Here is a 15,663-nt window from a genome sequence, read left to right as displayed (position 1 = left end):
ACAGCAGGATAGCCAGGGCACCATGCATGTAATCCAGCTACCTTGAGCAGCTGAAGGGCATGTCCCTGCTAGTTAGGGCCTGACAAAACATGGTCCACTGGAGAAGGGAATGACAGACCACTTGAGTATTCTTGCCTTGAGAACCCCATGAGCAGTATGAAAAGGCAAAAACATATAACACTGAAAGATGAACCTCCCAGGTTGGTAGGTGTCCAGTATACTACTGGGGAAGAGCAGATAAATAGCTACAGGAAGAATGAAGAGGCTGGGACATAGCCAAAAGGATGCCCAGTAGTGTTTGTATCTAGGGGTAAAAGTGAAATCCAGTGCTGTAAAGAAAAATATTGCATAGTAACCTGGAATGTCACATCCATCCATGTAAATTGGATGTGGTCAAACAGGAGATGGCAAGAGTGAACATGGACATTTTAGGAATTAGTGAATGAAAATAGATGGGATGGGCAAATTTAATTCAGATGACCATTATATCTACTACTGTGGGCAAGAATTCCTTAGAAAGGATGGAATAGGCCTCTTAGTCAACAAAAGAGTTTAAAATGCTGTAGTTGTGTGCAGTCTCAAAAATGACAGGATGATCTCAGTTCGTTTCCAAGGCAAACCATTCAACAACACAGTAATCCAAGTCTGTGCTGCAACCAGTAATGCTGAAGAAGCTAAAGTTGAACTGTTATTTATGAAGACCTACAAGACCTCCTAGATCTAACACACACAAAAGATGTCCTTTTCATCACAGGGGACTGGAATACAATAGTAGGAAATCAGGAGTTACCTGGAATAACAGGCAAGTTTGGCCTTGGAGTACAAAATGAATCAGGGCAAAGGCTAACAGTTTTGCCAAGAGAACGTACTGTTCACAGCAAATACGCTCTTCCAACAACACAAGATACAACTCTACACATGGACATCACCAGATGGAAAGTACTGAAATCAGATTGATTACATTCTCTGCATCTTAAGACAGAAAACCTCTATACAGTCAGCAAAAACAAAATCTGGAGCTGACTGTGTCTAGATTATCAGCTCCTTATTGCAAAATTTAGGCTTAAGTTGAAGAAAATAGGGAAAACCACTAGGCCATTTGGGTAGGACCTAAATGAATCCCTTATGATTATACAGTGGAAGTGACAAATAGAAACAAAGGACTACATCTGATAGAGAGTCACTGAACTGTGAACGGAGGTTCATAACATTGTACCAGAGGTGCTGACCAAAAACAATGCAATGCTAAACCAAAAGAAATGCAATAAGGCAAAGTGGTTGTCTGAGGAGTCCTTACAAATAGCTGAGAAAAGAAGAGGAGCAAAAGGCAAAGGAAAAGGGAAAGATATTCCAAATTGAATGCAGAGTTCCAGAGAACAGCAAGGAGAGATAAGAAAGCCTTCTTAAGTCAACAATGCAAAGAAATAGAGGAAAAAATCAGAATGGGAAAGACTAGAGATCTCTTTAAGAAAATTGGAGATACCAAGGGAATCTTTCATGCAAAGATAGGCACAATAAAGGACAAAAATGGCAAGGACCCTAGCAGAAGCAGAAAGGATTAAGAAAAGGTGGCAAGAATACACAGAGAACTCTACAAAAAAGCTCTTAGTGACCCAGACAACCATGATGGTGTAATCACTCACTAGAGCTAGATATTCTGTAGTGTGAAGTCAAGTGGGTCTTAGGAAGCATTACTACAAACAAAGTTAGTGGAGGTGATTGAGTTCCAGCTGAACTATTTGAAATCCTAAAAGATGATGCTGTTAATGTGCTATACTCAGTATGCCAGTAAACTTAGAAAAAGCAGTGGCCACAGGACTGGAAAAGGTCAGTTTTCATTCCAATCCCAAAGAAAGGCAATGCCAAAGAATGTTCAAATTATTATACAATTGTACTCATGTCATGTGCCAGCAAGATTATGCTCAAAATCCTTATCACTAGGTTCAACAGTACCTGAACCAAGAACTTCCAGATGTACAAGCTGGATTTAGAAAAGGCAGAGGAACCAGAGATCAAATTGCCAACATCTGCTAGATCATTGAAAAAGCAAGAGAGTTCCAGAAAAACATCTATTTCTACTTTATTGACTACACTGAAGATTTTGATTGTGTGGATCACAACAAACTATGGAAAATTCTTAAAGAGATGGGAATACCAGAACACCTGACCTGCCTCCTGAGAAATCTGTATGCAGGTCAAGAAGCAACAGTTAGAACTGGACATGGAACAACAGACTGGATCCAAATTGGGAAAGGAGTACGTCAAGGCTGTGTACTGGCACCCTACTTATTTAACTTATATGCAGAGTACAACATGCAAAATGCTGGGCTGGATGAAGCACAAGCTGGAATCAAGATTGACAGGAGAAATATCAATAACCTCAGATATGTAGATGACACCATCCTTATCAGTTCAGTTCAGTTCAGTCGCTCAGGTGTGTCCAACTCTTTGTGGCACGCCAGGCCTCCCTGTCCATCACCAACTCCTGGAGTTCACTCAGACTCACGTCCATCGAGTCAGTGATGCCATCCAGCCATCTCATCCTCTGTTGTCCCCTTCTCCTCCTGCCCCCAGTCCCTCCCAGCATCAGAGTCTTTTCCAGTGAGTCAACTCTTCGCATGAGGTGGCCTAAGTACTGGAGTTTCAGCTTTAGCATCAGTCCTTCCAGAGTACACCCAGGACTGATCTCCTTCAGAATGGACTGGTTGGATCTCCTTGCAGTCCAAGGGACTCTCAAGAGTCTTCTCTACTGTTCAAAAGCATCAGTTCTTCGGCACTCCGCTTTCTTCACAGTCCAACTCTCACATCCATACATGACTACTGGAAAAACCATAGCCTTGACTAGACGGACCTTTGCTGGCGAAGTAATGTCTCTGCTTTTGAATATGCTATCTAGGTTGGTCATAACTTTCCTTCCAAGGAGTAAGCATCTTTTAATTTCATGGCTGCAATCAACATCTGCAGTAATTTTGGAGCCTCAAAAATAAAGTCTGACTCTGTTTCCACTGTTTCCCCATCTATTTCCCATGAAGTGATGGGACCGGATGCCATGATCTTCGTTTTCTGAACGTTGAGGTTTAAGCCAACTTTTTCACTCTCCTCTTTCACTTTCATCAAGAGGCTCTTTAGTTCTTCTTCACTTTCTGCTATAAGGGTGGTGTCATCTGCATATCTGAGGTTATTGATATTTCTCCCAGCAATCTTGATTCCAGCTTGTGCTTCATCCAGCCTAGAGTTTCTCATGATGTACTCTGCATATAAGTTAAATAGCAGAGTGACAATATACAGCCTTGACATACTCCTTTTCCTATTTGGAACCAGTCTTTTTTTCCATGTCCAGTTCTAACTGTTGCTTCCTGACATACAGGTTTCTCAAGAGGCAGGTCACGTGGTCTGGTATTCCCATCTCTTATGGCAGAAACCAAAGAACTAAAGAGCCTCTTGATGAAAGTGAAAGAGGAGAGTGAAAAAGTTGGCTTAAAGCTCAACATTCAGAAAACAAAGATCATGGCATCTGGTCCCATCACTTCATGGGAAATAGATGGGGAAACAGTGAGAGACTTTATTTTGGGGAGCTCTAAAATCACTGCAGATGGTGATTGCAGCCATGAAATTAAAAGACACTTACTCCTTGGAAGAAAAGTTATGACCAACCTAGACAGCATATTAAAAGGCAGAGACATTACTTTGCCAACAAAAGTCCATCTAGTCAAAGCTATGGTTTTTCTAGTAGTCATGTATGGATGTGAGAGTTGGACTGTAAAGAAAGCTGAGTGCCAAAGAATTGATTCTTTTGAACTGTGGTATTGGAAAAGGCTCTTGAGAGTCCCTTGGACAGCAAGGAAATCCAACCAGTCAATTCTAAAGGAAATCAGTCCAGAATATTCATTGTAAAGGCTCATACTATAGCTGAAACTACAATACTTTGGTCACCTGATGTGAAGAACTAACTCTTTGGAAAAGACCCTGATACTGGGAAAGATTGAAGGTGGAAAGAGAAGAGGATGACAGGATGAGATAGTTGGATTGCATCACTGACTTGATGGACATTAGTTTGAGTAAACTCTGGGAGTTGGTAAAGGACAGGGAAGCCTGGTGTGCTGCAGTCCATTTGGTCACAGACATGACTGAGTGACTGAACTGAACTGAAATGCAGAGTACATCATGCAGAATGCCAGGATGGATGAATCCCAAGGTGGAATCAAGATTGCAGGGAGAGATATCAACAAACTCAGATATGTAGATGATATCACTTTTAATGGCAGAAAGTAATGAGCAGCTAAAGAACCTCTTAATGAAGATGAAAGAGGAGAGTGAAAACCTGGCTTAAAAGTCAGCATTCAAAAAGTGAAGATCATGACATCCTGTCCATTGCTTCACGGCAAATAGATGGGGAAAATGTAGAAACAGTGTCAGATTTCGTTTTCTTGGCCTCCAAAATCACTGCGGATGGTGACTGCAGCCATGAAATTAAAAGATGCTTGCTCCTTGGAAGAATAGTTATGACAAACCTGGACAGTATATTAAAAAGCAGAGACATCACTTTGCCAACAAAGGTCCGTATAGTTAAAGCTATGGTTTTTCCAGTAGTTGTGTATGGATATTAAAGCGTATAAAGAAGGCTGAGTGCCGAAAAATTGGTGCTGGAGAACTCTTGAGAGTCCTTGGAGAACAAGGAGCTCAAACCAGTCAATCCTAAAGGAAATCAGTTGTGAATATTCATTGGAAGGAGTGATGCTGAAACTCCAATAGTTTGTCCACCTGATGGGAAAAGCTGACTCATTGGTAAAACCCTGATGCTGGGAAAGATTGAGGGCAACAAAAGAAGGGGATGACAGAGGATGAGATGGTTGGATGCCATCACTTTCTCCATGGACATGAGTTTGAACAAACTCCAGAAGATAATGAGGACAGAGAAGCCTGTTGTACTGCAATTCATGGGGTTGCAAAGAGTTGAGCATGACTTCGTGACTGAACAACAGCAAATAATTAACTGGGGCAAAATAGACAAATCTCCCATGTGGAAGTCCCAGTAATTTTTATAGATACCTCCTCTGGAGGAAGGCATGGCCACCCACTCCAGTATTCTTGCCTGGAAAATCCCCATGGACAGAGGAGTCTGGCAGGTTACAGTCCATGAGGTCGCAAAGTCACAGAAAGGACTGAACAACTAAGCACATCACTGCATCCTCAAGAAGTTGAATGCCTTTTCCCATTTCTTAAGAATGTTCTGCACAGCTCATTTCAAAGAGGACAGTATGGAAAGGAGGGAAAATAGTAACTTTATATAGGGAAGCCTGACAGATACAACCTCCGCAGGTCCAAATACTAACGTTATTAGTGATGAGCCATGTTAAATAGTAATGTGATGTGGGTGGCAAGACATGCATAGTAAGGTGTGTGCATGTCCAGTCACTCAGTCATGTCCAATTCCTTGCAACCCCATGGATGGTAGCTCACCTTGCTCCCCTGTCCATGGGATTCTCCAGCCAAGAATACTGGAGTGGGTTGCCATTTCCTCTTCCTAGAAATCTACCTGACCCAGGGATCAAACCCACGTTTCCTACATCTGCATTTGTAGACAGATTCTTTACCACTTGATATAATGTGAAGAAAATGGCTCTGTAGTCTTCCTCTCCAAAACCTTTATTCCTTATCTGATCATGACAGAAATATCAAATTTATACCAAATTTAAGTACACACTACAAAATACCTGATCAGCACTTCTTGAAACTGTGCAAGCCTTTAATAGCAAGAAACCTCTGAGAAATTGTGCAATCTCAGAAGATGACATGAGTAAATGTAATGTGTCTGGAGGGAATCCTGGAACAGAAAAAAAAAAAAAAGACTTGAATAAAAACTAAAGAAATCCAAAGAGTGAACTTGAATAATAATATATCAATATTTGCTCATTAGTTGTGCCAAATGCACCATAGCAATATTAACAATGGGGGAAACTGTGTATAAGCTATATGGGAACTCTGAGATATTCTTGCAACTTTCCTGTAAATCTAAAACTACTCTGAAAATACAAATTTATCTGTAGGGATTACCCTATCTCTAAATCGTAATACCATGTAGCTGTAAAAATGGAAAGAATGAGGAAGCTTTCTAGATATCATATGTTACTGAGTCAAGCGAGGTGCAGAGTTGTATTCTTTTGTTTAAAAAAAGAGACAAGAATAAGTATATGTTTTTATTTACTATATATACAAAGAAGTGCTGAAATGATGTAGAAAAAACTAATAATCAAAATTTTAGGTGCAAAGGATGTAGGAACTAGACATTTGGACAACAGGATTGGAGTAAGTCTTCTTACAGTACACCTTGACATATTTTTTGAACCATGCGAATGTACCACTTAATCAATTTAATTGTAAAAAGAAGTATATGACATGAATAGTCTTAAGCTTTGCAGTCTGTGAACTAAGAATTTATAAACTAGAAACACTAAAGGAAAGTAGAAAAATTTCATGAATGTCACATTCCAAATTGGACAAGAGATTTCCATTTTAAACTTTTTCCATAACTTACAACTGCATCACAAGTATTTCTTTTATGTGAAACTTTATATTGTTGATGTCAGTCCAAAAGTGAATTTTTAAAACTTGAACAGGATCCATCCAAGTACTCATAAACTATGAGAGAGTGAAAGTACATGTGTAAAGGCTAACCAGAAGAAAAGCAAGGGATCTAGCTTTTTCATTCTGATAGAAAAAGAAAATCCCCTCAAACCTTTCAACCTGAAAAGGTTCTAACTACCATCAGGAGAGAATGTAATCTTAGCCAGGTGTGCCAGAGAAATAGGTAAAGTACGTTTATATTTAAACTAAAAGGTGGTAGAGTCCTGAGTGCATAGTGAGCACTCCCATCCCATTCTGCAACATCGTCATAGAAAAAGCACTGAATCTGTGCTCTGAACTGTAGCATGGTCAATGGTTGCTAATAAAATTATAGTGTGGAAACTGCATTTTATACTGACTCACTTATAATGTGTCCCTTGTCTCAGATTCTGCTGCATTATCTATGAGACATTCTGCAGACAACCCACCTGGAGTCAAAGTAGATCAAAATAAAGGATTATAGAACATAAGATTTGTACAATTATCTTTCGTGAAGTCGCTCAGTCGTGTCTGACTCTTTGTGACCCCATGGACTGTAGCCCACCAGACTCCTCCATCCGTGGAGTTTTCTAGGCAAGAGTACTGGAGTGGGTTGCCATATCCTTTTCCAATAATATACATATTGAGGTCCAATTTTTCCAGGACCTGACCAAGCATGGGATGTAGACAGTTAGATAGTCTGGATATTTGGCCTCTGTCAGGGTCAATGGGCCAAGATTAATTCTCCTCTATATAACATAAATGTATTAAGTATTCATAGAACACTTCTTAGTTCTATGAAGTTGAATTGTTTTTCTTCCAAATAGGAATAATAATAGTAAATATTTCATAGATTTAACTTGAGTCACTCACGGTGCCATTTGCTTTCCAAATACTGGCACTTAATTCATCCACAATCTTATGAGATAGTTCTATTAATATTATTCTCCTTATTTTAAAAATTATAAAAATAAATAAGATTCAGAGATGACACATCTGAACTCCAGCAAGTGAGAGCCCATCCTCCTGACTATCTCAAACGTGCCTGGTTTTGGATTGAATTCTAGAAAGTGCTATCAGTTCAGTTCAGTTCAGTCGCTTAGTCGTGTCCAAATCTTCGCGACCCCATGAATCACAGCACGCCAAGCCTCCCTGTCCATCACCAACTCCCGGAGTCTACCCAAACCCATGTCCATCGAGTCAGTGATGCCATCCAGCTATCTCTCCTCTGTCGTTCCCTTCTCCTCCTGCCCCCAATTCCTCCCAGCATCAGGGTCTTTTCCAATGAGTCAACTCTTCACATGAGGTGGCCAAAGTACTGGAGTTTCAGCTTCAATACCAGTCCTTCCAATGAACACCCAGGACTGAACTCCTTTAGGATGGACTGATTGGATCTTCTTTTAGTCTAAGGGACTCTCAAGAGTCTTCTCCAAGACCGCAGTTCAAAAGCATCAATTCTTCAGTGCTCAGCTTTCTTCACCGTCCATACATGACCACTGGAGAAACCATACCCTTAACAAGACGGACCCTTGTTGGCAAAGTAATGTCTCTGCTTTTTAGTATGCTATCTAGGTTGGTCATAACTTTCCTCCCAAGGAGTAAGTGTCTTTTAATTTCATGGCTGCAATCACCATCTGCAGTGATTTTGGAGCCCAAAAAAGTAAAGTCAGCCACTGTTTCCACTGTTTCCCCATCTCTTTTCCATGAAGTGATGGGACCAGATGCCATGATCTTAGTTTTCTGAATGTTGAGCTTTAAGCCAACTTTTTCACTCTCCTCTTTCACTTTCATCAAGAGGCTTTTTAGTTCCTCTTCACTTTCTGCCATAAGGGTGGTGTAATCTGCATATCTGAGGTTATTAATATTTCTCCTGGCAATCCTGATTCCAGCTTGTGCTTCTTCCAGGCCAGCGTTTCTCCTGATGTACTCCACATATAAGTTAAATAAGCAGGGTGACAATATACAGCCTTGATGTACTCCTTTTCCTATTTGGAACCAGTCTGTTGTTCTATGTCCAGTTCTAACTGTTGCTTCTTGACCTGCATACAGGTTTCTCAAGAGACAGGTCAGATGGTCTGGTATTCCCATCGCTTTCAGAATTTTCCAGTTTATTGTGATCCACACAGTCAAAGGTTTTGGCATAGTCGATAAAGCAGAAATAGATGTTTTTCTGGAACTCTCTTGCTTTTCCAGTGATCTAGCAGATGTTGGCAATTTGATCTCTGGTTCCTCTGCCTTTTGTAAAACCAGCTTGAACATCTGGAAGTTCATGGTTCACATATTGCTGAAGCCTTGCTTGGAGAATTTTGAGCATTACTTTACTAGCATATGAGATCAGTGAAATTGTGCAGTAGTTCAAGCATTCTTTGGCATTGCCTTTCTTTGGGTTGGAATAGACATATAATATATATGTATCTTTTCAGTTTACCAAGAGTTTCCTATGCATTCCTTACTCGATCTTCACAGCAGCACTATTAGTTTGAAAATTGATATTATTCTCATTTACAGATAAGCAAATGAAACTCAGATCACCTCACTAGTAAATGGCAGTTATGAATTATCAATCTAAATCTTCCAACTAATTATAAGTATATTTTGTTTTTTGATTACCCTAAATTTTCAAGGATAAATTTTATTTCTAACAGCTTTTACTATTTAATTGGTTTAATCTTATATTTTAATCACATCACTAAAAGTGATTTTTAAAAGCAAACATTTCCGTTAGATAAGTAACTTTCATATTTTTAAAGCCATTTCCTATTGAAAGACATTAGACATAAAAAACAGTTTTAAAGAGTCATTTATATTTTAACATAAGGAAATAGCTGTTTAAATTTATTTTTGTGCTTGATAAGTATAATTACATCTAGAATTACAATCTAAATTTTTTCTCTGCATCTCTAATTAATATCATTTTATTAATGATTCAGATTTTAATCCATTTATTTCTTAGGTACTTTTATCCAACAGATTTTTCATTTCTGAAATTACTCTATTTTCAAAAGAAGTTTGTCATGAAAAAAGAAATAATTCAATAATAATTGAGCTCCACTTAAAATGATATAGGAAAACCTAGTTATCTAGCAATAATTCTATACCTCTGACAGATATAAAACAGTATCTATAAGGAGGCTATGAGAATTAGACTAATTGTCATTCATTAAACTAGGTTTTAATTGTTATATAGTTTTATGCTTCTTTTCTAATTCCTACACATAGAATCTAGACTAAACAAATTACAAGTTGGTATTTATAGTGTCTCCCAAATTTTTAAATTCCTGGCATTTTATTAGTAATTTTGGGACCTAGCACTTACATCCTAGGAAAAGTAGCTGTGTAACCCAGAAATAAATGGGTCCAACAATCAGCCTATATCCTCATAACTTCCCAGCACTCTCCCCTTCTACCTCCCTGAAAAATCCATACACCCCATTAACAAGACGTGGAAACTTTATTAATGGTTTGGTTGGGCTTGGGAGGATGAGGTTCACATTGTTCAGCACAGTTCTCTCCTAGTCCCTCATCTAGGCCCCCAGCTGACAAGTGCCTTCCCCAAGCAATCAATCCAACCTCCTTTCTGCTAGAACCTTTCAAATCTCCAGCTTCATGCTCTTTGGTGTCATGTCCATACACCCTTCACTTATCAGCAAAGGACAACCGAGACACTCCAGTTACCTGGATTCATCCTCCAGCACACAGGGAGCCATGACTGTCTGTGTATGTGTATTTTGTATTTGCCTGCCACAAGTGAAAATATGAAAAGATGAAAGTTAATATTTATAATATACACATTGTAGAAGTTTAACTCTCAGGCTTTTTACACTTACCTACTTCTTTTTCAACTGGATGCCTTAGGAAATAGTTTTACTTTGTTGTTTGTTTGCTTTTAATAGTGAAATAATTGACTTGTTGGGTGTAATGGTGACAAAGTGGTGCCAGTGTCACTCTTTTTGCACTGTCATCTGGCTCTCACCACCACCATCAGGCATACATTTGAGAAACAGCATATATATGTCTGCAGCTTGGAAAAGAAAAATGAAAAGTCTTGATGTTTTACATAAAAATCCATATTCCTGGCGTCTGTTGAAACTCTTCAGGCCCAAATTCCCACATGGTAACAATCAGCTAAAACTGAGTATTAGTCAACTCTGTTCATTTACATTTTCAGCTCTGTGTTCGGTTTTGCTGTCTACCATGTAGGCTTTCCTTACCAGCTGATCTAAGCAACCTTTGGGTCATTTCCATCTATACTCTTAATCTAAGATCATAAAAAGATTTTCTTTTCCAGTCTAAAGTAATTTTTTGAGGGTTTTTTTTTCCCATCTTTAAATGGAAACAAACTCTTTAGACATTTGTATAGTGTTTATGGTAATTTACTATTGTTCAGTTTGTCACCTGCTGTTCTTTTACATAAAATATAATTATTAGCATAAACAACAGTAGTATTACATTTGTCCTCACAAGTACTGCAATTTTTACACATTAAGCACATCTTTGGTTACTTTGTTGCCAAAGCATCCATAAAATAATGCTTAAGACTTGTCTGGATTTTTTTTTTCAGCACTGCATATGTCCTTAGAAGACAGCATAAAATGGCTTGGAGAAGTCATGGCTGAAATAGGACCATCACACAAAAATGAAAAATGGAATATCTTTGATATGAAACAAGCCAATGCTATTGTTGATTACTTGAAAATCAGGTAGGGACTTTATTCAGTAGCATTTAGTTTTTTATTTCAGGTTTTATAGAAAAGGTCTATTAAATAGAAACTGAATTTTAAACTAAGTTATACATTACAAAATTTATACAGTAATTAAGTGAAGTGAAGTGAAAGTCACTCTTCGTGTCTAACTCTCTGCAACCCCATGGACTACACAGTCCATGGAATTCTCCAGGCCAGAATGCTGGAGTGGGTAGCCTTTCCCTTCTCCAGGGAATCTTTGTCGATCGAACCCAGGTCTCCTGCATTGCAGGCAAATTCTTTACCAACTGAACTATCAGGGAAGCGATACAGTAATTAACCCAACCAATAATTAGATAATACTCAAATCATCCATCCAGTAGATCTAGGACATTGAACATTTTGGTTAACCTTGTGACTTTAAAAAATCTTTGTGTTTGATAAGTATATCATTGAGATATGTAATTCTTGTCTAAGAATTTTTTCTCTGAATCACGAAGTACTACTGTTCTTATTAATAAAGTGATTTTTTTCAGATTATTCAGATTTCATCACAATGGATTCTTTAGGTAGTTGATCTTGACATTAAAATTTTACATTTTACAGAGTAAAATTTATATCCATTTAAACATTTATTTAAATGGTTTGTATTAGAAATTGAAGAGATTTATATCTGTATTTCCTCAGATTTATTATGTGCCCTGAAATATTTTGTAGTATTGACCAATTAAACTCATTAAGTCTTTCTCTTTGCTTTGAAAATGATGGGGATTGGAGAAAAAGTATTTTTATTGCAGTGATTCTTCATTGTTGAACTAAGAAATCTGTCTTTTTATATGCTCTGTCACAAGATCTACGTGAGAGTCATGCATCTCTCTCAAGGGATATTTTTAAAGTTAGCAAATATTTAAACAAGAATTGGGAAAAAAAATCTTTTTTTTGCCTAACTAAAAGTTTCTGCAGAATATCTTTGTTCCTCCATTACTATATACTGCTGTACTTTTCAACTTTAAGTTTAAAAATTCTAAAATAAATGGTGCTACATGATAGTCTAGACATGCTCGTAATTTGCTTGGCAAGGATCCTGGTTGTAGTCTGGAAGTTTTTTTTTTTAATTAATGTATTTAATATGATAAGGTTTATATACTGGTTTCTGGCATGCATTAATAATGGTGTATGATCTATTTTTATGTAATAACATTTGATATATAATAATATGATTTCTTAATGTAACAACATAACCTCCTAAAGTATGTCGCACTGAGAGCCACAGTAGTCCTCCTATCAACCAGATTAAAGGGAGATCCTGTGTGGGGAGAGGGAAGGGAATGGAAACCCAGAACTGGAAAGGAAACAGGAATAGGAGAAGGAAAGGAAAGGAAAAGGAAAACCTGTTCCCCAAGATCCTTCTGCCCATCAGAGTTTGGAGATCACTAGGCAGGGGAGTTTAAACCATTCTTCTTTCCTTTCTCTCTCTATTTGAGCCTTCTAAGTCTCTCTTGCACATTTTTCAGCTGAACTCTCAGCCCAAGAGTTTTACTTTGGGCACAAGGATGGATAATCACAACAGCAAAACCCAAGCACCTTCTAGATGGTGAAAGATGGCAGCTCTTTTCTTGTTCATCTCATCTCTCTGGACAAATATTCATCAACATGTTTCTTTTCATTTTATTTACATTCAGAAAATGGTTAAGAGAGGAGAGGGTGTCAGTATTAGTCATCTTTATATCCTAACCAGTTAACTTCACAAAACAAAATTACCTAGTAATTTTGTAAAAAGTAAAAAAGTAAAATTTTGTAAAAGGTAAAGTCTTACCTCTCCCCACCCCACCCCCCAAAGTTGGAAGTTTAGGCAAATAAGGTAAATCAGAACTAGTTTTTCTTTTTTAAAAAAATAATTTACTTACTTTTTGACTGCACTGCGTCTTCTTTGCTTTGCACAGGGTTTCTCCAGTTGTAGTGAGTGGGGACTATGCAGCAAGCAGGGCCTACTCATTGGTGCAGTGCACAGGCTTCTCATTGCAGTGGCTTCTCTTGTGGAGCACAGAATCTAGGGTGCACAGGCTTCAGTAATTGCAGCACACAGGCCCAGCAGTTGCATCTCACAGGCCCTAGAGCACGCAGGATACAGTCGTTGCAACGTGCAACCTGGTAGTTGCAGCTCGTGGACTCTAGAGCACAGGCTCAGTAGTTGTAGTGGATTTAGTTGCTCTGTGGCATGTGGAATCTTCCCAGACAAGGGACTGAACCCGTGTCCCCTGCATAAGCAGGTAGATTCTTATCCAGTACTCCACTAAGGAAGTTCCAGAACTAGTTTTGATGCTGTTAAATCTTTATGTTGTGATTTCAAAGAAATTACATGTTTTAAATGTCTATGTCACATAGAATAAAATATGAGTTGGTAGGATACCTGGAATTGATACTGACATTGTGTAAAGAGAAATGTGCTTCTCTACAACACTTGTTCACAGTGTCACAAAGATCCACAAATATTAGTTTAATGGCAGGTAAATCGTATAATAGTTACCGTTTTAATGACTACAGAGAAATTTTCTTAATATAAAGCTAACTCATGTATAAAAAATATAACCATGTTTCATTTTAGCCTGATAATTAAGTTTAATCAACCAGCGATAGCCCTAGTCAATTTTGGGAGAGTGCTTTTTATAACATGACTTATTGCACATGAAACTTAACTGACAATAAAATTGAAATTTCATTTGATGCTCTTAATAAGTCTGCACCATATACTCTATCAATATAAGGCATTTATGAATTAAAAAATGAATACCAAAATTCCTTCCCAACATTGCTATGAGTACTGAGTAATCTGAGTAATATATACATAGCTTTTTAACATAAGACATCATTTAGATATCCATCGGCTTCAAGGACACTTCTGTCATTGTATATTCTATGTATTCTGTAGAAGTCAGGTGAAGGTAATGTGCACAGATGTATACCCAATATAAGAAAAGCAACACTGTCCCTGTTTGCACACGTGCGCTTCCTGATGTGGAGCCAGGTATCTTGACCCATTTTCATTCTGAGTCCTCTCCTTTTGATTTAAGACTAAGACAGATGTTTGACAAAATAATCTAGGGATTTGAGTCAACTGAAAGTTCAAAGGTAGAGGTAAAAAATACATTCCCATTTCAGAAGTGATGCTTTGTTCCCATATAAGTCTCCCTGGTAAAGTGAGAGAACCCCAGCTGTGGTGGGGACCAGATCAAGGCACTGGGGGTGACTTGACCAGCAACTGGGTAAGTGCCTCCCTTAGGTGGCCCCTCTCCTTGCCTGTCTCTCTATAGCCCTGACCTTGCCCAACTTTGCCTCTTTGACCACTGCATCCAAGTCATGCATTTTATATTCATTGTGCGAAGTGAGTTTCTTTTTTAGTATGGGATAATCTAATAATGACTTCCCTGGTGGTTCAGGTGGTAAAGAATCCACCTGTAATGAAGGAGACCCAAGTTTGATCCCTGGGAGATCCCTTAGAGAAGGGAATGGCAACCCACTCCAGTATTGTTGCCTGGAGAGTTCCATGGACAGGGGAGCCCAGTGGGCTGCAGTTCATGGGGTCACAAAGAGTTGGACACAGCTGAGCAACTAATACTAATCTAATAACTATATGCAATAAGGAGAATAAGGTGGAAAGATTATGAAATTGCAGGAAGGAAGATTTATGAATTGACTTCATTGAGTGACATAAGATGGGGGAAGGAAAGTTTTATACCAGTTAACTGAAAAGAAGCCAAGCTCTTTCCAAAATACTCTGCAGTCTTATTTTTCTACTCAGAGTCAGTTATTGACAGTGTAATTCTTTTAATCTTAAAGCTTTCTCTAGGTAACCAGTGTAAGGGAAGGTGGGTTTGAATGTATTTTGCTTCATTGAATCATCAAATGTCACTAATCTTAATGTATTTTCTAGCCAACAAATCAAAGTAATGTCAAGGTCTAAGTTAGTTTTCTGAATGTTGATGACTAATTTGAATGTAATAAAAAAAAAAAACATGACTGATCTGCACACACATCACTTTTTAATGGATTGTGTTAGTAGTGAGATCAACTGCTAATGTAACTCAGAGAGCCCCAGCTGCCTGAGGATTTCTTCATTGATTTCAAATGAATTGAAACTTTGATCCATTACAGCATTCAGAAACCATTATTATACATGCTCTGTAGCTACATTTTGCAAATGTTAATTTCTCAGTTATATTAAAATCAATTTTCTTAAATAGCAAAAGGCACCAGAGTGAAAGAGAAACCACTAAGACAATTTTTTGTTCTTCAGCATTTCACTGTATTATGAGTCTATTAATTTTCCCAACCAGCAGGATGAGAATTAGAAAAATTCAAATATTATCACAAACAGGAT

The 15,663-nt window shown here is 38.1% G+C and overlaps 1 protein-coding gene across 3 annotated transcripts in view; it reads left to right on the top strand.

Annotated features, from left to right (window-relative positions):
• C28H10orf107 (chromosome 28 C10orf107 homolog) overlaps positions 1-15,663 on the top strand; it is a 170,727-nt gene that overhangs the window by 51,253 nt on the left and 103,811 nt on the right. For all 3 annotated transcript variants that reach the window (XM_018042496.1, XM_005699066.2, XM_005699067.2), the window contains exon 4: positions 11,165-11,303. In XM_018042496.1, coding sequence (XP_017897985.1) covers positions 11,165-11,303 — 139 coding nt within the window. The remainder of the gene's footprint in view (positions 1-11,164; positions 11,304-15,663) is intronic.

Source organism: Capra hircus, chromosome 28, assembly GCF_001704415.2.
Source record: "Capra hircus breed San Clemente chromosome 28, ASM170441v1, whole genome shotgun sequence".
Taxonomy (NCBI): domain Eukaryota; kingdom Metazoa; phylum Chordata; class Mammalia; order Artiodactyla; family Bovidae; genus Capra; species Capra hircus.
The sequence above is the reverse complement of the archived record's forward strand: the minus strand, read 5'-3'. Positions and strand labels throughout refer to the sequence as shown.